General features: G+C 38.5%; 1 protein-coding gene across 4 annotated transcripts in view; it reads right to left on the bottom strand.

Moving 5' to 3' along the window:
• Window positions 1-27,273, bottom strand: part of Cntnap5a (contactin associated protein-like 5A) — a 902,587-nt gene that overhangs the window by 462,690 nt on the left and 412,624 nt on the right. For 3 of the 4 annotated variants that reach the window (NM_001371013.1, XM_006529775.4, XM_006529774.3), the window contains 2 exons: window positions 22,899-23,083; window positions 6,917-7,060 (listed from right to left, as the gene is read on the bottom strand). In NM_001371013.1, coding sequence (NP_001357942.1) covers window positions 6,917-7,060; window positions 22,899-23,083 — 329 coding nt within the window. The remainder of the gene's footprint in view (window positions 1-6,916; window positions 7,061-22,898; window positions 23,084-27,273) is intronic. The other variant, NM_001077425.2, reaches the window with a different exon arrangement.

Here is a 27,273-nt window from a genome sequence, read left to right as displayed (position 1 = left end):
CCCAGGAACGAGGCAACTATAAGCTCAGTGCCTTCCTGCCTTAACTTCAGAAATGCACCTGGGCCACTAGGTTGGACTAGATTTAGTCAGAAGCAAACAGGCATACCACAAAACACACACACACACACACACACACACACACACACACACACACACACACAGTGCTGCAAAATCTTGCAAGAGTCTGAAGCCTTTTTTTTCAAGTGGTTAATAGGTTTTTTTCCTTCATACAATCATCTACTCAAGATGGCTGCCCACCTCAAGATTAAGAAAGAAGACTCTCCCTTCAAAGCCACCCCCAATTCTATGTGCTATGAGGCTTTATATCTAATGATCTCCCTCTTCAGGCCTGATCAGGGCTGTCCATAGAAGGAGGTGTCCTTACCTAATACTGCTTAATCACTCATTCTGAATGTGTAAATTTCTGTTAGTGTTTTATAATCCTCTGTTCCTTCTTTTCAATTTCCAACAGAAGATATTATCTAGAATGGTGTATATAGAACTTTCCTTTGAGGATATAGTCTTGGAGAGCACAGAAATCCTTCATAAGGCATACAGCTAGGCTCTCCTTGTCTCTGATCCAATATGACTAGATGTCAGAGTAACAAAACAGTTAACCGCTCAGATCTTGATCCACAGTCATGAGACAGAGGAACTGCACCGGAATGGCCGAGTCTTTGAAATATTAATATCTGCCACCAATGATACAACTCCTCCAACAAGGCCATACATTCTAAGCCTTCCCAAAAAATTCTACCAACTGGAAATCCAGAATTCAAACATGAGCCCACAGGGAGACAATTTTTGTTGAAATCACCAGAGTCACCCCTGTGTTAGCAATTAGTAATTAGCAATAAGAAATAAATTGGAAAACCAATGATCACTTAAATAAGATGGGTAATCTAAACTGTCATGAGTAAACAGAAAAATTTTCAGAAATCTTAAGTATGATCTACTGGTGGGCAAGTGTAATCCAGCTTCCCAGAACAAGTGAGGGACTACGTACGATCTTGTAAACACCATCACAGGTCTTCCCGGATTTATTGGCTGGCAAAGGGGACAGCATAACATAAAACAAATGTTTTATGACAAGTTCCTATCTGTTTGGTATAATTTTAAAAATGCACACTTGCTCCTTGCCTGGTCTCCTTTCCCGGTGCCGCAGTCCCTCACGACTTAGCTCAGAGATCAGGTCACTGTCAGCTCCAGTTCCATCCTGCCCATTCCTCCAGCTGGCTCTGCTAGGCCACCCAACAATTCCCCCCCCCACACACACACACACCTGTGAGAACTCTTGGAGCTATGGTTCACATTCCACTGACTGCCCACCCCAGCAGCCCGCTTTCTCCTGCCCACCTGACTCACCGCAGATAGAAAACACCAGACAGCCTTAATATTTTAAAGCCAGATAAACACAACTGCTGGGCATGCAATCTATTGTCCTAAACTCATCTGCTATCTTTTTTTTTTTTTTTAAGGAAGAAAGGATTTATTGGCATAGATTTTACAGTCGATCATGGAGGCAGGACTGTATGATTGGCTAAATAGTTGGGAATCACAGAAGAGACTGGGAGCAGGGTGGGGTTATAAAAACTCAAGGCCCACCCCCCACTGAGCCACTTCCCTTAGCAAGACTCCACTTTTAAAAACATATACGACTTCTCAAGTAGTACTACCACCTGGGACCAAATGTTCAAAGACAGGACTGTGTGGGGGAATATTTCCCACTCAATCAACAGATTGTACATTCTTTGAAGGCTCATCTGCTATCGTGTATCATGATTCTTCAGGTGTTTGATGCCGCCACCAGTTCTAATAGCTCCCAGGTCTACACAGAGTCCTTGCTCCTTTCTCCAAAGCCTGCCCGTAGCCCCTTTCCCTATCTCGTGTTCTCCTCTTCCACCCGGGACCCGCAAATCCTGCCTCTATATCTTTGCCAGGCAATTGGCTTCTTCTTTATTGACCTATCAAGTCCTCCCCCTCCACCTATCAAAAGTAAACAGTACAGAGTAACTATGCGACCATTTCTACTCAGCCCATCTGCACGAAAACATCGCAAGGTCTAGTTAGCATAACTTTCAGAGAAGAACTCTAAATAAAATTAAGAGTGATATCAGAAAAATAATGGACATTACCAAGCTTTTCGTTGTGTTATTATACTTAATGAATAGTTTATGCATGTAGGTCATTCAGGAGAAATAAAGGTGGCCTTTCACTGCAGAGTGGTGTCAATATGGCATTGTAGAAACTGAGGACTCACTATATAGTTGGTTAGTAGTATGGGCAGCCCGGACTTGCTAGCTGCCAATCAGCCCATGTTCAGTGGAGTGAACTTGTCCCAAGTCAAAATACTGAACATGATTGAGCACATAATATTCTCCTCTGATCTCAGTGCATACAGAAAGATGGATGCCCTTGCAAAAACTTAAGCACAATACACATGCTCACACACATGTGCGCACAGACACAAACACACACACACACACACACACACACACACACCAGAGACAGAGACAGAGAGTGATCCATTAAATCTTAAGAAATAACAGACACATGTTGTTGGGAGCTATTAAGACAACACTATTGTCCTGATCTCTGAATTTGGCCTCTCCCCCCAAGAAGAAAAGGGGGTCAAAAGCGGGCCACTAACGCGCACCGCTCCAAGAACAACCACAGACTGTTACAGACCTAAGTCAGCGCCAGATGTCCTGACCTCAAGATGTACCCTGATACTGCCAAGTTCCTGCTTCCCTGTGTAACTGCCTAAAGAATGTGCAATTCTATTGCCCCACCCCTCCCGCTGATAAGTACCTGTACTTCCCCTTTTGCTTGTGCAATTCTACTGCCCCATCCTTCCTGCTGAAAGGCACTTCCCCTTTTGCTTGTGCATTTAAGCCTTGGGCCTTGCTCAATACATTGGAACCTTGATGTTACTCAGACTGCTTGCATGTGTCGTTCTTTACACAAGGTTCTCGTCTCTCTCTATATCCCCATATTGGTTCTTAGGAGAAGGTCCCCTCGAGAACCTCAAATAACTGGACCAGCTGGATGGGTCAACATGTAATAACAATAAGAACAGAGCAACATACTGGTGAACCTATAACACCATTTGCAAATAATACATCAAATATCTAAAGGTTGACATTTAGTTTGAGTAGCATATAAATTAAAGTAGTTTGGAAAGCTATAATAAAAAGATGGTGTAACTCAGAAAGAATATATGAAATACCCTAGATATAAAAGTGTCCAGATTGACATTGGAGAAATGGCTCAGTGCTTGAGTGTATATGACATTTTTAGAAAACCTAAGATTAGTTCCTAGCACCCATATTAGTTGTGATAGATTATACAAGTGCCTATAACTCTGGCTCGTGGGGATCCCATGCTGTCTTTGGAGCTCAATGATTACCTAAAGATATGTTCTCCCTTCTGGCAGAGCATACACATAAATAAAAGTTACACACACACACACACACACACACACACACACACACACACACACACACACGGGTGCCCAAACAAATGAGAACAGTAAGCTTCCCATAGAAAATGCCACAGAGCTGTTGAAGCACAGTAAAATATTCATTCAAGGAACTGAGAAAAACTCAAACAGAAAGTGCAATAGAAGCCCAAATCATGTCATCACACTCAAACTTCTAATATCAAACATAACGTTTGATATAACCTAATATGCACAGAAAAATCAACCTGTTACAATGCATTTGTCACTGAGAGCAGAGGAAAAAGAGGCAACATTTCCATATGCTAAGTAAAAAGAGCTAACCTCTACTTTATATCAAGAAGTCAAGCATGATACTCCCAGGTTGGAGAGAGAGAGAGAGAGAGAGAGAGAGAGAGAGAGAGAGAGAGAGAAAATGAATGAATATGGTATATTCACATATACTCCAAAAAGAATAGGTAAAAGGAAGTATCAAAAATAGAGGGAAATAAAATGGAGATCTAATAGAATAAAGAAAAAGAGACAATACATTTTAAAAATAAAAATTAGTTTGTTGTATGGTAATGCAGTATATATATTTATAGTTTTTAAATATATATCATATATTAAACTATATTAGAATGATTTTATATAGTTTTAAAGAGAAGACTGTAATTGTACAATTTATAAGTTTAAAAAGAGACCCTTGCATGAAAGCAAATTTTTTTAAAAAATTATCTAAATGGGTCATTGTGACAAATGTGCTCAGTGACTTGCCCTGGCTAGAGATCAATGGCAGTAAAGAGAAAATATAGCTTTCCCTTTAGTCACTGGCTCCATGACCTAGAACATTATATTATTTGCAACACTGGTTCTTGCTATGCTACATGGCTAGAACTTAAGTTGACTATTCATACCTGTCTCTGAGAAACCAGACCAAATAAAACTATAGGCATAATTGAAACCTGGACACAAAGCATTATATCTCTTTTTATTAGTCATAGTCCTGTCATCTATCCTTCCTTGTGCTTGATATTACCTTCTCTTGGCTTTCCTGGCAAATTAATAATAAATAAATAAATCCTTTGTTTTAAATATTCCAAATTATTTTGGAAGTTTAATCCAAAGACAAAACCAACTGATAATGTTCTAATTACAATGAAAGAGAATAATAATTAACACAATTAAGTCAACACAAGGGTAGACAAATTTAAAAATAGGTAACCTTTCTAGATTTCAATTAAATTGATAAAATAATAAAGACATTAAGCTATGAGAATTTATACATACACTAACTCTTCAAAAAGCACAAACAAAAACTATGTAGAGATACATGGACACACAAAAATGAAATTCTAAAATTTACTCAACACACATATTATTTTATAAAGTGAAGAATTAAATCAACAGAACAAATAGAAAGCAAGATATATAGATAGATATTTAAGGTCTTACATACCAATAATTGCATTATATATAAATAGCCCAAGTATTCCAAGTAAAGTTTTGAATGGATTACAATTCATTATACAACTATTTGTTGTCAACAAAAAACAATGATAAAGACAATTTAAAAGTAAAACAATGGGAATAAACCCTATAGAATCCTAAAGTTGAAAAGAGCTTGTCTGTCACTGGTGGCACAGACCTTTAATTTCAGCGCTTGGGAAACAAAGAAAGATTTCTGAGTTTAAGATAAGCCTGGAACACATATCAGGACAGCCAGACCTTCACAGAGAACGCTGGTCTCAACACAAACAAATGGATAACGCAGTAAAACAAAAGAAGAGCTCATATGTCAATATTATTGTCAGGTAAAGTAGACTTTAAAGCAAGGATATCATCAGAGAAAGAGAATGCTATTACATGGCAAACAGGCTCCAATACCCGGCACAAATAGTACTAAACAGAACTCAACATGTGGTCACAACAAACACTCTAATAACTGGAAGAAATATACAAATGTTTAATTATATCTGGAAGCATACATATTATTATTGAGTCTCTCTCTCTCTCTCTCTCTCCATATATATATATGAAATGAGTGGTTGTGCCTTCTACATACGTCAGTGAAGCTGCACCCATAAATTTTCACAGTACAGCTGACAGGGCAATGTGGATGGGGAAATCTGAAAAGATGAAGAGCTACAGAAAATGAAAGGCTCCTGAGAGCGAGAGAGAGCATGAGTCTTCTCCAGAGATAAACCCCTTCCTAGGTTGTCCAATTTCAAGCAATCATCACTAAAAAGATATGCATACTGACAGCAATAAATGCAGTTAGTCTGATGTGTGTGTGTGTGTGTGTGTGTGTGTGTGTGTGTGTGTGTGTGTTTAATAATAACTAAAGAAAGGGGGCCAGAAATTTGAAAGGGAGTGCAGAGAGATGTCCCAGAAATTTGTGTGAGGAGGGAATATTGAAGGAAAAAAATGTAAGGCTCCTTATAAAACTCAAGGTGTGTTAGAGGAAACACACCTTTAATCTACTGTGATTATAAGTGATCCACAAGGATCCCCTAAGACACTAACAGTGCAGTAGCATTTAAAATGTCCTATTTAACAAAACCAATCAGTAGACATATACTGTCCTAGCTATAGATTTCACCAGGGCTTCTGCTTTCATTGCACTTCTTGGAAATTGTAAGGAAATACCATATTAGTCTGCATAGATCTCAAATCTTCATCACAGCCAACAAAGCCGCATTCTCCAAATGTCTGCACTTGACTTTACCAATGAAGGGATAGGAGCTGCTCCTTGTTAGCTGGCTCTTTTCCATGACAGAGTCAGCATGTAGTACAACGAGAATTGACTTTTAATTTTTAAATTTTAAGACAGGGCTTTTGTAGCAAAGCCTTGTCTCCGAGTTGCTATGGAATAGAGCATAACTTAAAATCATGATCTGCCTGCTTTCACCTCTGATGTGGTGAGATTACAGGTGTGCCGCATCATTCCAGTTGTAGGTTGAAGATGAAATACTCCACACAGGCTCAAATGTATGAGCGGCTAGTATTCAGGAGGCATCCCTATTTGTGAAGGTTGTGGAGCCTTAAAAAGGCAGGACTTTATTGTAGGTTGGTCACTGGCAGATGGCCTGGACATTTTATAGCCCAGGCACAAGCTCTATTCACTCTGCTTCTTAAGTGCTAATGGGCTGTAACCAGCCAGACTCCTACTTCTTATTGCCACAATGTCTTCTCTGCCAGAATGAAATGTATTCTCTCATACTATGAGCCAGAATACAGCTTACTTACTTTAAATTGCTTCTTGTCAGGCCAGTTAGAAAATTAACAAACATGCCTGTTTTTATGTTGTGGTGGGAATGGAATCCAGAGTTTCATACATGCTAGGCAGGCACTCTTAACTACATACCAAGCTTTGGATGGTGAAAATTCTACATGCATAAGACAAACCCAGTGTGAGTACCAGAAGCAAGACTTACCCAAAGTCCACAAACCATCTGTTAACAGACAGTGACTTACCACTGAGTAGATCTGATGCTTGCGTCTTTTAGCCAAATCAATTATGTTCACTCCATTGTAGTAAAGGTTTTCAATACAGCCATGGAAGTTTTTCTTTAAAAATGTCCCAGGTTTGCTTGGTACTGGAATTCCTCCAAAACTGAGCTTTATGGTGGAAGAAATAGAAGTCAACTATTGGTTACAAGGAGGAATGTAAGAGAAGTACATTTCTCTAGACGTAGTTGTAGTTGTGAGCCAAGAAGCTTTCGTAATTACAGGTGCCACCTGATTACGCATTTAAAGGATACTTATTAGCCTGTGTTAAAAGATCTATAATTGGTTTCCTCTTAAGGACTCACTTTACACAACATTGTCATATCTTTCTTAAAACTTTTAATACTAAATAAAACAGTAATTTACAGGAACAAAAAAAGAGAAAAGGAGAAAAATCAATATCTTATCTGAAGCACAGCAGCAGAGAAGATACAGGCATTAAAAAGCTAAGAAACGAAGCAGATTCATTCACCCACAGTGAAACCCAGTTCCAAAACCCAAAATATCAAAGAGCTTACATGTGAAAACAGTGTTTTCACAACTGTTATCTCTAAAGATAAAAGATTGAAATAATACCAAATGTCCTATGGATTTGAGACCCAGTTAAGAATCAGCCTAATGAAACTGTTAGCATAACCATTATTAACAATGTAATTTGATTGTAAAGTACAAGAATTATAATTGGTTGTGTAAGATGTATTCAGTGAAGAGGAAGTTGTGCATGCAAGGGCCAGGAGATGCTAGTGAGTAAAAGCACTAGATATACAGCCTCAGCAACCCAAGCTTGAGTCCTAGAACCCTTGTTAAAACAAACAAACAAACAAACAAACAAACAAAAACAGCAGTAAAAAACTCATCCAAATGAGGTAGCCTACATTTGTGGTCCCTGCACTACTCTGAACAGATGGTAGGCCAGGCCAAGAGCACATCCAGAACCTCACAGTCAGCTACTCTGGAGTTACACTGCAGCAGCTAAATCAGAAGAGACCCTACCTCAAGTTGTAAAGCAAACAACTATTGAAAGTTATGCTCTGACCTCCACAGGCATGCCATGATATATCCACACAAGCACACACACACACACACAGAGAGAGAGAGAGAGAGAGAGAGAGAGAGAGAGAGAGAGAGAGAGAGAGAGAGATCTACAAAGATTAGGAACAGAGTTACAATCTTTTAATTGTAGATGTCCGGGATGCTTTTAGGATATTAGTTTCTTTTATTGTGTATATTTTCTGTAAAGTAACAAAAAAATGAATCATGGATATAGTAAAGAACAATATATCTGTTGGGAATAATACTCCTGTTTTGCTAGACAAGAGGATAGTAAATATGCTCTCACTTTCCTTGCCCTTATTAACTAGGAATCAGGTTTTTTCTATTGCACGGAAATACCACATTACCTAGGACTCTCTTCCCCCTTGTATCTCTAGCTCTTTCCTCTTGCTCTTCCCTGGCCAATCTTTCTGTCTCTGTCTCCCCCCCCCCCTCCACATACACCTCCCTTTCTTTCTTCCTTCTGTGCCTTTTTTTCATTTCTCTCCTCTTTCCTTTGTCTCCTCCATGTCCTCCCCCACCCGCCCCTCTCTGCCTACTCTCTCTTGCATGTACAATGTTAGAAGAGGACACAGTTTCCCAAGCCATAACATTGTCTTTCTGTCTTTCTTAGCATTAGTCAGACAGATCTTTTTCTTATAAGCTATAAAATGTTTTAAATATTTCTTACCTTGATGGGGCTATACCCTGTTTATTACTTTTCCTTGTGCTTTGCATTCAAAGCATTATAACACATTCATGTATTTTTAAATTGGAAGTCTTTGTTATTATTAACCAGATCTCTTCATATGCTTTCTGGGTAATTTCCTTGAATTTGAGGAGTTCACTCATAGGATGTACACAAAACATTTAATTTTTCAATTGAATTTTCTATATTTTTACACGGTTTATTTTTCTGGTCATAACTTCCTAAGACCTAGCTAAAGCATTTTAAAGAATTTTAAAGAATAACAATATAGAACTCTAGAAATAAAGCATGGAAACAACAATATAAACTTTCGATTTTCCTATTATACAGTGATTGTGACTCCTTATTAAGAAAGTATTTCCACACTCATTCTATATATTGTCTATTTATTTTCTTTTTATTGCTATATATTAAATAACAGTGAAATGTAATTTTATTCTTTGAAAATGAACATTATAGAATGTAAAAGGTGTTACGTTTATTCTGACAGTAACTCTAGCACAGAGTCTTAAGTTCACAAAATCACCATGAACTTTCGGAACTACTCTGTATTGTATTTGTCTTAAAACGGACATAGACATATTTTAAGTAGCAAATAATTTAAGTTTTAATTACTTTGTTCAAGTCAAGATTTGTCTGATGGGAACTAAGGAATTTATTTATTTTATAACAGTTTTTAAATCTTGAAAAAGCTTAAACATACTTATGAAAAATGTAGATAACTTATTTACAAAGGCATTTTCACATAATGTATTATCCAAAAACTTTTAATATGAGCACATTGTATTTGTATTGGTTATTTTACTTTTTATATTTCAAATGTTATCCCCCTTCCTGGTGTGCTATCTATTTTTAAAAGGTTTGTTCTTATTCTGTGATTTTTAGAAGAATTAAATTGACAATGTAAAATCATTATAAGAAACTTTTATTTTATGATTTTGAACAGCTAGTGGTAAATTTGTTCTCTTAAATTTTATGTTAGCCACATTTAATTTCTAAAAGAAACCACTTTTCTTCTGCTTCAGACATTGAAATTATGGCTATAAAATGGTTCTTGAAAAGACTAATGGAAAAAAAAAAAAAACATTGTCTTCTCAATAACAAGATTTGAATCAAGAGATTTAGGGTAGAAATATTGTAGAAGGGAAATATGAACAATAATAAATGTAACAAAACTGCAATCTGGTGTGGCATGGAGAGGGAACAACCTGTATTACTTTATGGGAGATTTGGAAAGAGATGTGGTGAGAATGGGAGCACAGCAGGGAAGAATATTAGGGCTTCCTTGCTGATCCTCTCTGGGGCACCTAAACAGGAAGAAAGCACTAGGAATACTTAGTTTTGACTAAACTGAATGAAGAGTCAGTATTGGTCAAACATCTGGGCATTTCTGTGAGATGATTTCAAAAGTGGTATAATTAAGATAGGACCATTCAGCAGGAGGGGTCATGAGCTGAATAAAAACAGAGAAAGCAAGTTGTACATAGTACTTGACTGTCTCTGCCTCTTGACTGTGGATGCAATATGACTAGCTGTGCCAGTTTCTGCTGACATTCCCTTTTTGGTATAATGGACTGTGTCCTCAAACTGAGCCAAAACAATTCCCTTTCCTTAAGTTACTTTCTGCCCCATCAATATGTAAAGTAGATAAGAAAGAATTTATGCCATGGTTCTTGTATCCATTACACTTCAAGGCTTTTAAAATGGCTTGGGATTCGGAACAGTCCCAGAGTAAAACATCTGGCACACAATATGCAAGGCCTAAGAGCAGTAAGGATGTGACTTAGTTACTCTTCTAAGTCTGCCAAAGACACTAGAACAGGAAAATAATTTTAATGTACTGAGCCTCTCAGAAGATTCACAAATGGCAGGTAACTGGATTGGGAGAGCCCATGAGATATATCTCACAGACAGCACCACACCATGACAAAAATTCCCATAAAAAAGCAATAGAAATTGGCACAAGATTATCTTGGGCCCAATCCAGTTGAAATTACTAGGTAACATTTTCAGGAAGAACAAGTAAGTGACATGTCTGTGGCAATGATGTAAGACATCTTTATCAGACACCAAGCTGATTAACAGCCCACAGTAAAGAAATAAGGAACTAGCTCTTTATGTAGATGGCTTTAGGAAGCATCAACTAATTATTAGTCAATATCTTACCTAGCTTTAGATACCAACTTGACACAGACTAGCATTATTCCTGGAAGTCTTACCTGAGGGTCTACCCAAATCATAATATGTTTATGAGAGGTTGTCTTGATTGATTATTTGTTTGGGAGGGCACACTGCTGGCAATGCCATGCCTAAGCATGTGGATCTGATATATTAAGAAAGCAAGTTGGGTGTAGGCCTGAGAATACCAGGTTTCTGTTCAAGTTTCAGATAGAGTTGGACTTTCTCCCTGCATTGATGGATTGTGACCTGGAAGTATATACCAAGTAAGTGCTTCCTAACCCAAGTTTCCTTGTTAGAGTATTTTATTATAGCAACAGGATGAATGTAGGACAATCATCACAGTTACAATTATCCCTCAAAAGCACGGGTTTATCACTGTACAACAGACTGAGTCCAACAAGAAAAGAAAATCAAAATTGAACTGAGGTACACTTGATCATGACTATCCATTTCACACTTGAATTATACTTTTAGCATGTTTTCTATTAGAAGAGAAAATTTAAATTCATTTTGTGAAACACACAAACAAACCAACAAACAAAAAATCAGCAACAAAAACCTCCTGAGAGTGGATGAGGTTCCAGTGGAGAAATGCCCTCTACTTTAGATTTTCCAGTGGAGGATTTGAAACGATAAATGTATTGTGAATTGGAGTCTTAGTTTATTAGCAGGTAGTCAGACTGGAAAACTCTGGTCCGTGGATTGATATTTTTGCTTCATACATGTCAATTTCTCTAAACATTTCCCAACACCATAAATGCTATTACATAGAAAACAATGAATTCTTCATTAGTAATCATGATCTCAGGTCATTTGTATTTGATTTTTATCTGATTTATGAAATGTTTGATAGTAAAAGTTAAGATGTTTACTTTGAACTAGCTCTCTGACCAAGTCAGTCTTGTGTATGATCCACAATAGATAAATTATCAAAGCTATTATTTACATGATTAACATTGACTGCTTACAAACTGTTCTGACTTCTTCCCTTGTGTGACAGATATTCAAGTTCCTGATTTGGGTTTTCTTCTTGGCTTTGCAACCTGATGTTCTCAAGAAAATGTCATAGCTGTGATAAACATTCTACAAGGCTGAATTTTAACTTCTGCCATTGTACTGAGTGAGAATCTTACAGATCTGGTCTCTATTTAGTCTTCTCTATAGCTATCCAGTGTCCATTTCTCTGTGTGACCTAACATCCTTTTGACAGCTAGCTGCCACCTACCAAAAGTTTTTAAAATGTCATGAGAAAACATTCATGACCTAAGCAGGAAGTTCTCACTTTCCTGTACCTGATTGTGATGGATTTAAAAGAAAAGGGGGAGTATGTTCTATGTTAGTGTGGTGAGGTATGGGGGAAAGAGGTGCCTAGGTGGGCTCATGCTGAGGCATCCCTTCACCCTGAGGGACCTGCCCCCCCCCCCACACACACACAGTATAGTAGAGAATAGAGCTTATTCAGGATGTTGGGAGGGGAGTTAAGAGGGTAGTAGAGGCAGAGAAAGCCAGAGAGATTAGAGGAGTAGAAGAGTAGAGGAGGCCAGCCATGAGCATGTGGAGGAGGTCAGGGAAGGGAATGGGGAGGGAGGGGGGAAGGGAAGCAGAGAAAAAGCAAAGGGAGAAACAAGAGAGCAATCAGGGGACAAGTAGCCCCTTTTATACTGGGTCTAGCCTACCTGGCTGTTGCCAGGTAACTGTGGGGCAGAGCTTAGACAGAATGCTAACAACAGATCTTCCCTTCAAATTTCTTTGATACGTGATTTTTTTTTTTTAATTACCATGCTGGCTCACACTATTAGAGGCAGTGTGTATCTGGGTTCTTGGGTCAGGGTAACTTGTATTTGGGACCATAATAAATTACCTCTTACTCCTTTAAGGTGACTCTGTCCCTTGAATAATTACCTTAGCTGTACAACGTCCCTTAGATAAATTCCCTTAACCTTCCTCCCACTGCCTTTCACCAGAAACATGCTACAGGGCAGCTTACAGCCTGGCAGAGTGAGCCAGTTTTAGAGTGGTAGTGGATAGTTTTTCTCCTAAGTGTTGTCTTTGCTTATATTTTATATGATACCCTCTATAGTAAATATAGAGTAAATTAGGAAGCATAATGACAGACTAACAATGACCTTTAAATTTTTATCTTAATTTTTACTTTCAGAGGTACCAGTTATCCTATGCTGTTTTCTATACACTTTAATGAGTTTATCTTTAAAATATTATAAATTACATTTGCTTCAAAAGCATATCATACACACACACACACACACACACACACACACACACACATATATATATATATATATATATATATATATGCACATATTTTTGGATGTGTTCATGTGTATGCACTTGTATTAACAGATAGGCACATGCATGCATGAGGAGGCCAAGGTTCAACATTAAGTATCTTTCTCAACCAACTTCTACCACACTTTTTAACACAGGGTCTTTCATTGAACCCAGTGCTTACTAATTTGCCCAGACTGCGTAGCCTAGGAGCTCTCAGGATCTTTTCATTTCCATCTCCCCAGTGGTGGAACACAAGCCACTATGCCCATTTGACATTTTCCATGGGGTTGGGAAATAAAATTCAAGCGATTATGTTTGTGTAGCATACACTTTATGAAATGAGGTACCTCTACAGCCTCCTCAATTCTGAGTATGTGATTCAAGCATAGATCAAAACAACACTTGTTGACTTGGATCAACATATATGATAAGCAATTTCTTTCTCATTCTGCTTTGGCCTTGGGCTTTTAGATATTGTTGTCTTGTCACTTGCTTGTCCTGACAATTACAGTTTTCCTTTCTTTGATCTTAGGCTCAAATGAAACCAGAGAGACTGCATATTCTACACACAGTTTGCATTGGCCAATATCTTCTCTCCAGGAATCTGATGGGATTTCTGGTGTCACAGGCTGTAGCCAGAAGAATTCCAGGAAAATACCCTCTTTCATGTTAAATGTGTGAAGCTCTACAACTTGCTTCTCTTTCCTTTGACCTTATTACCATGCTTTTCTCTCATAGCTATCTCCTTTTTTCTGATCTTTGATGCTGCTTCCAAGAGGTTCCTCACTCTTTTACTAAATTTTTCTCTAGCTCAATTTAAATGCTGATTCCGAAGTTTCCAATGTTAAAGTCTCTCAAAATATGTTACTATTTTGTTTTGCCTTTGCTTTGGTAGTCAACTTGGTGATGGGAATTCTCCAACAATAGATGTGAGTTCTTGACTTCTTTTTTATTCTCCTCTGAAATGTAACCAAACTGGATGTCTCCTAGCTCTATGGAAATTCCATGGCCAACAGTCAAAGTTTATGAATTTGTAGAACTATACAACAAGACCAGTGCTCTTAATTTTTTGATAAATTCTCTTTATTTTTACATATTGATTTGTGAGTTGGTGAGATAGATAAGGATATAAAAACACTTACCAAAAAGCTTGACAGTATGAATTGATCCCTAGAATTCAAATACTGGAAGAAAAGCATAGACTGCTGCAAGCTGACCTCTGACTTCCATAGATGATCCATAACATGCACATACCAGCAGACTTGTACACAGAATAATGAATAAAAACCTAATAAAATATTTCACATCAATTTGGTTCTAAATGTTTGAGTATGCACATGCACATGTATGGATACTTGTCAAAGATCAGCCCAGAGTATATAACCTACTGTACTTAACAAGACAATATCTCTCCTCTGGATTTGAGGCCGGCTGGCAAGTGAGACAAATCCATCTGTAATTTTCTCACCAGGACTGATGTGTGAATGCCTGCCAACACACCAGACTTCCATCAATGTGTTCCTTATTTTATTTGTTTATTTTGTCAACTTCACATAATGTCATCTAGGAAGAACCTAAATTGGGGAAATACCTCCATCAAATGGCTATATGAAGTCCTTGGGGACATTTTCTTAATTAATGACTGGTTTGTAATGGGACAGGCTACTGTGAGCAATGCCACCCACAGGTAAGGGGTCCTGGGCTAGTGAGGAAGGCAGGCTGATGAAGCCATAGGAAACAAGCCAGCAAGCAGTGCTCTTCCAGAGACTGTGCTGGAGTGCCTCACTTGGCTTTCTTCAGTGATTGACATCTGCCTGGAAGAATGAGAGGAAGTAAATAAACCCTTTCCTCCTCGATGGGCTTTGGTCATTATCACAGCAGAGAATGCAAACTAGAACAATGTGCTGAGCATGGAGTGCAGATTCTCATTTTAAAAAGCCCAACACTTTTCTAACTGAGCCATCTATCCTCTGGGTCACATGAAACCTCATTAAGGAGAGCCCAAGCTATATGCCTGGAATTCAGTCATGCTTGATGACTTTCTGTCATTAGAAATGAAGCCAGTAATCTAAATTTTCTGAGGAAATATATATATATATATATATATATATATATATATATATATATTTTAAGCATTGATTTGCATTGATTTCAAAGGCATGCAACCTCCACTCTGTGGCCATGGACACTTAACACCTACACTGTGAGCCCCAAATAACCAAAAAACAAAACAAAACAAAACAAAACAAAAACCAAACTCAAAAATGTTGCCCACATGGTGTGGTGGTAGTGTAATATCACAGCAATAGCAAGTAATCAATACATACAGGGTCTCTCCTATATCCTGAAACTTGCTAATTCAGCAAGATTGGATAACAAGGCAGCAAGTTTTTTGGTTATTTGGGGCTCACAGTGTAGGTGTTAAGTGTCCATGGCCACAGAGTGGAGGTTGCAGGCCTTTGAAATCAATGCAAATCCAAGGAAGCCCTGGATGTGAGCATCGCATTCCTATCCTAGAGAGTGGTAAAGGCTTATGATCCGAGTCAGACTCATATAATAGAGACCCTCTTTGTTCTTGCATGGGACTCATAATTCCTGGCATTGTTCTGGGGTTCCTGAGAACTGGGCATAACTCATCTAACACTTTTGACATAAAATTCTCATACTTGAATGATCTATTGACTGAGCCATTTCCTCAGCTAAGTTCTATCTTTAAGAAAACTCAAAATTCCATAGACCCTGTATGCTATAAGTATATCAGCCTGACCTGACAATTTGCCACATTTCTCTAGACACAGACAATGATCAGAACCATGCTCTTTCAGAGCTTGCTACAGACCTTGCAGAGAAAAAACAGAAGGCAAAGCAGAGAGTAACAGATGCTGCCAGTGGGGTCTCAGTAGTACAAATTGACCACTTCAGCTTTCCCACAGGTTACCACATGGTTTCCCATGTGTGACCAGGTCTTACACTTGAGGATGGAGCATGAGGAATGCCTGTGGCTCCTCCTGCTAAATGAATAAATGGTTATCTTTCACAAACTGAGACCACAGTGGGCAAACCAGCCACAAATTGGTCTAACATAAATGTTTGGGTGTTCCAATATCTCTAAGATCTTTGACCAATTGGTCAAATTGTATACATTTTATTTCTCTAGAAAAAAAACTGGATGAAAGTCTTTGTTTCAGTGTTTTCCATCTGCTGAGAAGATAGGAGTCCCTGCTGTGGACACAGCATTTATCTGTGAATCCAGAGACCACATCCTGCTTGCTAGGAACAATGCTCATGGGCCAGGTGAAAAGATCACAAATGTGTCACTACTGTTTTGCACCCTGTGTTCCAATCATGTGAGTCTTTTAATTAGTAAATGTGATGTCACTATGGAAATCTCTTCCTGCCTGTTCTTCTGAGGATAAGAGGGAACTGTATACAGAATGGACAGACCTGGACATGGTATAATGTGACTTTGAGGTAATTTGATCATGCCAGTAAAGTTGAATACATTTCATTGAATTTGCTTGATTTGTAACTCTTTAAATATTTAGATTAGGACATGTGGCTCTCCATTTGTACTCTTGCCCCAGGCTCTGTGTCTGTCTGAGACAGACTGGCTAATTTTCTGTTATTTCACTGATGACTGCAGTAATTCACCCAGTATTCAAAATGTCTGATTAGCCACCTCCATTAGAAATGGAAGGCTAATTAAGTATGCTATCAACATTCTAGCAGAAAATTGAATAAAACAAGAAAATATATTGTAAGTTGCTTCTGTGAATGCTGATAAAAATCAATAAATTCAGGCTTGGTGGCTCAGTGCTGTGCTGTGACTTTAGCTGCTTTTTAGGGAGAGCTGAAAGATCTCAAGCAAGCCTGCCACAGGGAACCGCCCAAACCAGCCTTGTTTGGGGCAGAAGCTGAGTGGTTGGACACTTGCCTCACATGCACGAGTCCCTCAACTCAACCTCCTGCACTGAAAAAAACAATAAAGGGGAGGAGGGATGGGCTTTCTCAGTATAATGTTAATATTAAAAGACCTTCTATCATGCTTAATGCCATTTTAAAAATATTTAATACATATTAACATATGTCTGTTGTGTATGTAGCAGGTGTACGGCTCAGTCTTCATGTGGTTCCTGAACAACTCAAGCAGGGGTCATCCCAAAAGCTATTGCCTGTATGTGGAATATGCTCTTCTAGCTAGGCTGCCTGTCTGGCCTTAGTAGGAGAGGATGCACCTAGCTTCACAGAGACTTGATGTGCTGGGATAGGATATACCCAGAGGAGTGCCCACCAGCTCAGAGGAGAATGGGAGGGGGTGATGGGGGAAGTATTGTCAGAGGAGTCATGGAGAGGGACACACTGAGCAGGATGTAAAGTGAAAAAAAACAAACAAACAAACAAACAAAAAAAAACCAAAGATGTTTCTTTTGCATGACATATTCATGTGTGCATGTGAATACTCAAGCATGTGTGTGAACAATCATATGATGGCCAGAGCTTCACACTGAATGCTCTCCTCCTGGATTATTGATTTATTTTAACACATTTATTTAATATTTAGAGAGTTAGTTAGGGTGGGGGAGATATATTTCTGCCATGGAGCACATGTGGAAGCTGGGGAATAGTTGAGAGAGATGGCTCTTGCTATATACCATGTAGGGATCAGGGGCTAAATGCAGATCATCAGGCTTGGCATTTACCTCCTGACCCTGGTGAGATAGCAACCATTCAGTTCATTATTTTATTTTATTTTATTTTTATTTATTTATTTTAGTTTCTAGTGATAGAGTCACTGAGCCTGGTGTTTATTTATTAAGCTAGGATGGTTTTCCAGTAAGCCCAGAGATCATCTCTTCCATGCCTTTCCAGTTCTGGGATTATATTAATACATACAAGTCCTTGAGGTAATATTTTATACCATTTCATATTTATAATATTCAAATACAAAATACAAAACCAAAAGGACCAAAAATTTCAGAAGCCATAATGGGACAAGCTAATAACTAGTAGGTGGTCATCCTGAAATCGTCTGCTTTGGATTATTATACAATCTGTGACAGGTGTGTTTTATTAAGCAAGGCTGTAAGGGATTCATCTTAGGAAAGATTCCTGCTATTAATATGCTTTTCTTATTATTATCAAACATATATAACAATCACTAAGTAATAACACACCCCTTTGGGGTAGATCTCTGCAGACCCAAGAAGATGTACTGTCTTGTAGTGATGCTATATAGACAAATAAATGACTTAAGTCTTAATGATGATGCTATAAGAATTCTTAACATTTTATTTCTAATTATTAAGCTCTTTTGTAGCGGGACTGCTATTAGGTCCTTTTCTGATAGTCAAAACTTCAATGAGAACTCTGCCAGTCTCCCAAGTATCACCAAGTATCTTAGATAGTAACCAGACTTTCTCTTACTCAGAGCAAATTCAAGGAGGTTGTAAAACAACTAACCAAAGGTCATAAAGAGGGAACTAATGACTTATTATAGGTGCTCAGAGAGAAGAGAAAATATTGACTTGGTTTATCTATACAAAACTTCACTACATAACTTAGTTATGGTCTTAATCCTTCAGCGAACCTGTGGAGCTGAGACAGGTGATGAATGTTAGCCAGATAATTATTCCTAATGGATATGCATGTAAACATTCTCTGTTGCAAACTTCTTTTTTTTTCTTTTTTTTTTTATTACGTATTTTCTTCAATTACATTTCCAATGCTATCCCAAAAGTGCCCCCCCCCACTCCCCTACCCACCCATTCCCATTTTTTGGCCCTGGCGTTCCCCTGTACTGGGGCATATAACGTTTGCCTGACCAATGGGCCTCTCTTTTCAGTGGTGGCCGACTAGGTCATCTTTTGATACATATGCAGCTAGAGTCAAGAGCTCTGGGGTACTGGTTAGTTCATATTGTTGTTTCTCCGATAGGGTTGCAGATTTCTTTAGCTCTTTTGGATACTTTCTCTAGCTCCTCCATTGGGGTCCCTGTGATCCATCCAATAGTTGACTGTGAGCATCCACTTCTGTGTTTGCTAGTCTCACAAGGGACAGCTATATCACCGTCCTTGCAACAAAGGCTTGCTAGTGTATGCAATGGTGTCATCGCTTGGAGGCTAATTATGGGATGGATCCCTGGATATGGCAGTCTCTAGATGGACCATCCTTTTGTCTCAGCTCCAAACTTTGTCTCTGTAACTCCTTCCATGGGTGATTGTTTCCAATTCTAAGAATGAGCAAAGTGTCCACACTTTGGTCTTCGTTCTTCTTCAGTTTCATATGTTTTACATATTATACCTTATATCTCGCTATACTAAGTTTCTGGGTTAATATCCACTTATCAGTGAGTACATTTCATTTGAATTCTTTTGTGATTGGGTTACCTCTCTCAGGATGATGCCCTCCAGGTCCAACTATTTGCCTAGGAATTTCATGAATTCATTCTTTTTAATAGCTGAGTAGTACTCCATTGTGTAAATGTACCATTTCCAGCTTCTGGCTAATATAAATAAGGCTGCTATGAACATAGTGGAGCAATTTATGATTTCATTTTTTTTGTTTGTTTGAACTTGTGGTGAACTTTTTAACATGAGATGGTGTATTCTGAAAGATGTATAAATACTGAAGACAAAGAAGAGAGGGAAGAATTTTTTGCTTTCCCCAACTTAGAGTAGAAATCTTTTCCCTTTTCCCACTTAGGATCCTTTTGCCTTTCCTCTTAAATAGCTTTCATAGGAAACTTTTTACAACTTAGTAATAAACTCTACAAGTGTCCCATTTTCTTCTTGGGACTTCTGACTAGCAGGCAGAAAGTTAGAGCCCAGCAATTCCTGCTGAGATAGAACAAAGGCCACATTGCTTAATCCTCTCCCGTTAGGCTACAGGTGTTAATCACCTAAGCCAGCAGTCTTTCACCCTCAGAAAGAGCAAAAAAAGATTTTAGGACATTTTAGAAGTTATCATCAGCATTTCAGTACAGTTAGAGAGCTAGAAAGCCCTGAAATGGAGGGGGGGGGTGTGTTCTGGTTGATTGATATTGCTGTTCTTCCTATGAAGTTGTAAACCCCTTCAGCTCCTCCAGTCCTTGCCCTAACTTTTCCATTGGAGCCCCCACACTCAGTCCAATGTTTGGCTGTGTACATCTGCATTTGTATTTGTGAGGTTCTAGCAGAGCCTCCCTCAGCGTACAGCTGGCTATACCAGGTTCCTGTCAGTAAGAGCTTCTTGGCATCAGCTATAGTGTCTTGGTTCTGTGATTGCAGATAGGATGGATCCCTAGGTGGGGCAGTCTCTGGATGGCCTTTCCTTCAGTCTCTGCTCCATTCTCTCACTACATTTCCTTTTGACAGGAAAAATTCTGGATTAATATTTTTGAGGTGGGCGGGTAACCCCATCACTCAACCGGAGGCCATGCCTATCCACTGGATATGGTCTCTACAGGTTCTCTTCCATTTGTTGGGTGTTGTCTTCACATTCATAAAGATGTCACTGTGCTTTGAAGTAAACCTACTTTACTGTGATCTCTTTTGTTTCTTTACTCAATTAAACAAGTTGTCACGGGAAATTTATGGGTATTTGAAGATTTTTCCAGAGTCAGCAATTCAAAAATACCTACCTGGTATTTTGCACTTTGAGTTAAAATATGTCAATGTGTCTTTTGAAGTTACTGAATGACATATATTATCTACAATACTGAACAGAAGTTGGCATCAAAGGAAAAGACCTTTCTTAAGGCTTATGATGAAGACTGAAAGAGGAAAACTTGCCTGTTACTAATTTTCCATTATTTCTTTCTCCTTAATTTTATTCCCCTATCCTACCAGGGTCTTAAATTGTGTTCAAACGTTTCCTAGTCACTGTCTACCAATCACTTATAGGTTAGTTTCTTTTGCTCATAAAACACCCTGATAAAGCAATTTAATGAAGGAAGGATTTTTTTTTTCTGCTCACCATTCAGGGATACAATATATCATGGAAGGGAATTCCCAGTAATATGAGCATGAGGTAGCTCCATAGTCACATGGCACCCACAACCAAGAAACAGAAACAGAGTGATGAGTGATTGTATTCAGCTCACATTCCCCTTTTAATACAGTCCAGTATCTTATATTAGTATTAGTGACATTCACAGGGCTGTGTTCCCAGCTCAATTAACCTAAGAATCCCTATGCTCTGGCTGGTTTTATGTCAAGTTAATATAAACTATGGTCACTGGGGCAGAGTGATCCTTAATTGAAAATTTTCCTACAAAATTGGCTTGTGGAGAAGCTTGTATTGCATTCCCTTGATTGATGATTGATGTGAGAAATCCCATCTCACAGTAAGTGATGTCCCTCATGGGGTGGTGGCCCTGGACCTGACATATATAAGAAACCTGTCTGAGTAAGGCACAAGGAACAAGTCGGTAAACATGGTCTCTTGATGTACTATTAGGAGGTGTAGCCTTTCGGAGTAGGTGTGTCATTGTGGGTATCTGCATTAAGACCTTCCTCCTAGCTGCCTAGAAGACGTAGTGATCTTCAGAAAAAGATGTAGAACTCTCAGGTCCTCCTGCACTATGCTTCCCTGGATATGGCCATGCTCCTGCTTTGATGATAATGGACTGAACTTCTGAACCTGTAAGCCAGCCCCAATTAAATGTTGCCATTATAAGAGTTGCGTTGGTCATCGTATCTGTTCACAGCAGTAAAACCCTAACTAAGACAGCTTCTGATCAGGATATCTGGATCCTTCTTTCAAGATATAGTGGAGTTTTCTGCTGGAAATCATGTACCTCTTTCTGTGAACAAAATGTCCTGTCTCCGCCTGCCCCGACCCCAAAAGACTAGTACGTGACTCAGGGGAATCAAACTCAAGTCATCAGCCTTGGTAGCATATCCCTTTACTGGATGAGCCATCCTGCTAGTTCAGGCTGAGATTCTCTTGATACTTTCTGTATCTTTTATTAGTACAACTAATTGATATTGTTCAAGAATGAATAGTCATATGTAACCAAGAAACAATAACACTGGGAGGTTATATATATCCAGATGTGTGCACACACGATCACACACACACACACACACACACCCCACATATTTGTACACACTTAAAGAAACATGCACATTTTTATGGTTAGCTTTAAATGTCCACTTGCTACAACTTAGAATCACTTGGGAAGAGAGTCAATTGAGTCTTTTTTAGACTGAACTCTATCTGGTCTGTAGAAGACTATGATTGCTGATTGAGGTAGGGAGAGTCACTCTGAATGTGGTCTGTGCAATCACATGGGTTGTGCCCTGGACTGCATAATGTGAAGAAAGCTGCTAGAGAATAAACAAGGGAGAAAAAAATGCATTCATTTTCTTTTATCTTCACTGTGGGTACAATGTGACTGGCTAGGATTTGAGTTCTTGTCTTGACTTCTCTGAAATGATGGATTTTAATCATAAAAGCCAAACAAACCACTTGTTGCCAGTTTTTTGTTTTTTGTTATTTTTATTAGAGCAACAAAAATGATACTAGGATATACACACATACACACACACAGAGTAAAAAAGAAGTATTGATTTTTAGCTTATACCTTTGATACCTTCCTTATCAGGGAAACAAAGCTTGACCAAGGCATTTCCAGATGGCAGTGCAGATCTTCCTGGGAGACTCCTCCCTTGTAGCCTAGCCCACATGGAGGGGCTTAAACACTCTATATACTGACTTCCCTCCCATTCTTGGGAACCTGTGGGAGGACTGACTTACCTCATAGTCAATGTCCAGAGAATCTGTGTCACCCTTGGTCCGGAAGTGCTGAGTGTTCATGTCCACAGTGAAGTTTGCCTGCTTGCCCACACGCTCCAGGAGAACTGAATGCCAGTGCTGGTCATCCAGAAGGCTACCCAGGATGACCAAGGGCACAGTGCTGCTGAGCCGAGCTTTGCTGTCATCTGCAGAGGGAGGAAGAAAGAATGGAGTCTTAGCTACAGCAGCATTGAATTTTACACATCAACAGCACTGATTGCTGGTTACTTGAGGTTTCCTAAAACAAACCTTGCTCAAGCTGTCTCTCTACCTTGCAGACTACTGGGCACTTACCAGAAGTCATGCACAGGCTTTCCCTCTGATTCCAGAACCCAGTTCTGGACTCCACTTCCTGACAGAAAATATAATATGTCCCAGGTTTCCAGAATACCAGCAATTGCACAGTGACAGCAATGTTTCTAGTATTGGTCACAGGAGTAAGATTGAAAGAGAAGTTTCCATGTTTTAAAAAAACAAACAAACAAAAAAAGTACACACACAAACACAAACACACACACACATACACACGATTTTTGAGGATTATGAAGGAAGAAAGCAGACCTTGACCCAACTTTGGAGCAAGCCAGTGATTATAAAGAGTGTGTCTATGCACACAGGAACAGAAAAACAAAAAACAAAAAACGAAAAACAACCAAACAAAAAAACCAAACTGTTGAGTGCCTACTGTATGATCTGAGTCCCTCCACCAAAAAGTAATGGCTGTCACTACCACACAGATTTTGTCTCAATGTTAAAAGAGACTGTCATTACTGATATCATATATTTTTAAATCTTCAGCTAATTTCTGCATAGAGTAGGGACAGAAACAATTTTCTTAAACTAGCTTTAATGTATCAGAGGTCCAAATGATGTTTCAGTGTATAAAGGTGTTGGCTGCCAAGCCTGATAGCAAGAGTTAGATATTGGCACACACAATATGTGTGCATGCACATTTACACTCCCCTCACATACACACAAACACACAAATACACAAACACACACACCTGGGCACAGGTGACACTGTATAACCTTCAGGGGTCAGGTATAGCTAATCTTCCTGTAGGCTGTTCACTCTGACCTTCAGTATGTCTCACTGAATAAGAATGACTGCCTTCCAGCAGGAGTTGAAATGAGGACTTTACACTTAGCATACTTGAAAAACAAGGCTCATGAATTAATGCCTGCTTCTATTTTGTTTATTTATTATTTGTTTATTCCACAAATTTTGAATTCTCAGCATTGTCAGATTATGCAAATGCCTTCCTAAATGTCCCCTTATCTTCTTCCTTCCTTTCTTCTGCAGTACATTGTAATCTAGCTGTACTCATCAGAATCATATAGAGAGAAGATATGGAGGGGAGGTGTGGCGCTCTCTCTTCTGGAGCTTTAATAGTGGTATCTTTCAGTAATAGTAGTTAGGAAAGATGACCACATAAATACAGACAAGAGGCTAAGTGCACAGGAAGAGGTAGTGTCCACCCAACATGGAGGAACTGGTACCCAGGGGGAAGGGTGGCTGGAACAGTGGAAGGGTCCTTAGCAGAGGAGAGCTGACGGACAAGGCTAGCAACATCCTCCAGGACTATATGAGATTGCTCTAGTTTATTAACACAGAAGGATGGTTAGGTTAGCAACAACATAAGATTTGACATTTGCTACTAGTTCAGCTTCTTTAAAAGTTATGCCAACTTTTAACACACATTTCTTTAAGTGTGTGTGTGTGTACCACAATGCACCTTAGGAGGCCCAAGACAGCCTTGAATGTCAGTCTTCACCTTCGATTTTGCTTTACACAGAGTATTTTGGTTGCCCCTGAATATCCCTGAATAACCAGCCTATGAGCCTCTGCAGATTCTCTCTTATCTCTGTCTCTCAACCTGCAGTAAAAACTTATAAAAAGTTGTCGATAGTCTGGATTTAGTCAAGTGCTGGGGATCTAAATTTAGATTCTCACACATAAGTGGCAAACACTTGACCCATTGAGCCACATTCCTAAGCCACTTACTGTGTATTTCTTTTGTTGTGGGAAGAGTTGAACAATCTCTTCATTTTTATTTCATTTTTGTAAGCCATATTCTCTGACTTTTGACCGCTTGTTTTGACAACAATTTTGGTTTAGTCAAACTTCTGCAGTATAAACTTTGAGGGTATTTTCCTGTTCTATAATTTTTTGAATTTTGCTTTTTCTGTTTTATTTACTTCAATAGTGAAGTTTTTTTCTGTTCTTCGTTATGTGAGGGCTGGGGAGATGGCTCTTCAGTCTAAGTGCTTGCTGTGCAAGCTCCAGGATTAGACTTCAGATCTCTAGAAACCCGAATAAATGCCTGTTGGGTATGGTGGCCCACTGTAATCCCAGCCCTGGACAGTGAAGACTGTTGATTCAAGTGCAAACTGCCTCACAAAACTCCCCATCTCCCTGAACTCTGGGTTTGGCAGAGAGACCCATTCTTGATAAACAAGGAAGAAGAGCTATGGGTGATGATTTCCAATATCAATGGTGAGCCTTCATTTGCAGGAGCATACAGATGCACATCCATCCACAAGTATGTATGCCTACATACATGCAAAGGAAAGACTCTGCATTCAAACATGTCTAACATGTGTACTTATGAAAAACAGGAAAACAAAAAGGAATCACTATAATTTCTCTTCCTGTAACAGCCCATCCCTGCTTTGAGATCAAAGGAAATACCCCAGCCTCTTTTACAATTAATTCATTTGTATTTAGAAACCCAGATCTTTCTTGCTTTATTCAGGAAGATAGGCAATTTGTGCTGTCTGTCTCCTGTTAGTGCACTATCTCATATGGGCATCTTAGGAAAACAGGCTCCCCAAATTATAGACAAAGCTAGCTACAAGGCTAAGTCCAAGTGAGGACAGGGACCTTTACATCCTGGCCATAGTCATCTACTCTGTGGAAATGTATTCTATAACAATAAATTAGTAATCTGCTGAAAAAAGGGCTAATGATTTTATAAATGGACATAGCATTCAGTTGTTTGGATAAAGATTAAACATACATATAAAGTCAACAAAAATATATGACAGATGTTAAAGTGGCATTTATGAAGTTCTCATAATATTTTAAAATATTTATGAGTGAAAGCTATATTTCAGATGGAATTAAAAGTGACAGCCAATAAATAAAACAACTAATAACTTATACTTCTTAATTTATGGTTTATACAAGTAGAATAGAAATAGGCAAACGCATACTAAACACAGCTAAGCAAAAACACCAATAAATAAAATAAACCCATAAAGCACAAAAATCAACCATAAAATCCAAATAAATGTTCTTTTCTTCTACAATTAAGAGTTAGAATACCTATTTTAATAGCCAGAAAGAGCATTACTAAATTATGTCTATCCTATGTGAAATACTACATGCCAGCTAAATTACAAGGAGTTTCATGTGTTTCAGTGTTGGCTTCGAGTATGAATTCAATGTCTTGAACATGATGGGTGAGCTCTTAATATGATCTAACACTGAGTTATGTCCATACTCACAGATTCCATTTTATTAGACATATTCATTTATTATGTGGGATGGTGTGAGTGTGCATGTTCTCTTTTGCCACCTCCTGTGGCTCTGGCATAAAGTTCAGGTTTTAAGCCTTGGCAGAAAGCACCTTTACCCACTATGCCATCACAGCAGGCCATATATTTCCTAATTGTCTCCAGAAGAGGAACATATAAGTACATTCTATTCACTCCTTTTTTTTAGTTACTTTTCAGTAAAACTCAATCATCTTATATGAAAGGTAGTGAAAAGTGGTTTGACTAAAAAATGTCGAAAACAAAACTCTGCTATTTGAGGATCAGTAGCTCACAATTATATTGATGAAGAAAGAATAACAATCATCTAATGAAAGCTCCCCTAGAAATCTAGACTGTTGTCATGGAAACCATAGAAAATACAATTCTCAGCACACTACCAACGTTTTTATCTCAGGACACCTGTTTCTAGTTTTATCTCAGTTGCTTTTGGTGTTTAGTTACCCTATCTTAACAGAATTTCAATGTATTAAGACAAGATAAAACTTCTTATGAACATCTGAGAATAATACAAATGACATAGGGAAGAAGAAGCTGGTTTTGAGGACAGAAACAAAAAGGGAATTTATTTCTAATTAAATGGAGCTTTTTAACCATTTAGTTTGAAGATGACAGAAGTACTTTCTAAGCCTTATTGCAATAAATATGGGAAACGGGGGAGGTGTTGAACTTTTAAAAGATTTACTACTTTTAGCTTTTTAAAATTCATTTTATATGCAGGAATGTTTTGCTCAGCTCTATTTACGTACATCATGTGAGTGCCTTTAGGGGTTAGAAG

Source organism: Mus musculus, chromosome 1 (genome assembly GCF_000001635.26).
Source record: "Mus musculus strain C57BL/6J chromosome 1, GRCm38.p6 C57BL/6J".
NCBI lineage: Eukaryota > Metazoa > Chordata > Mammalia > Rodentia > Muridae > Mus > Mus musculus.
Note: the sequence above shows the minus strand (reverse complement) of the source record. Positions and strands in the feature narration are given on the sequence as shown.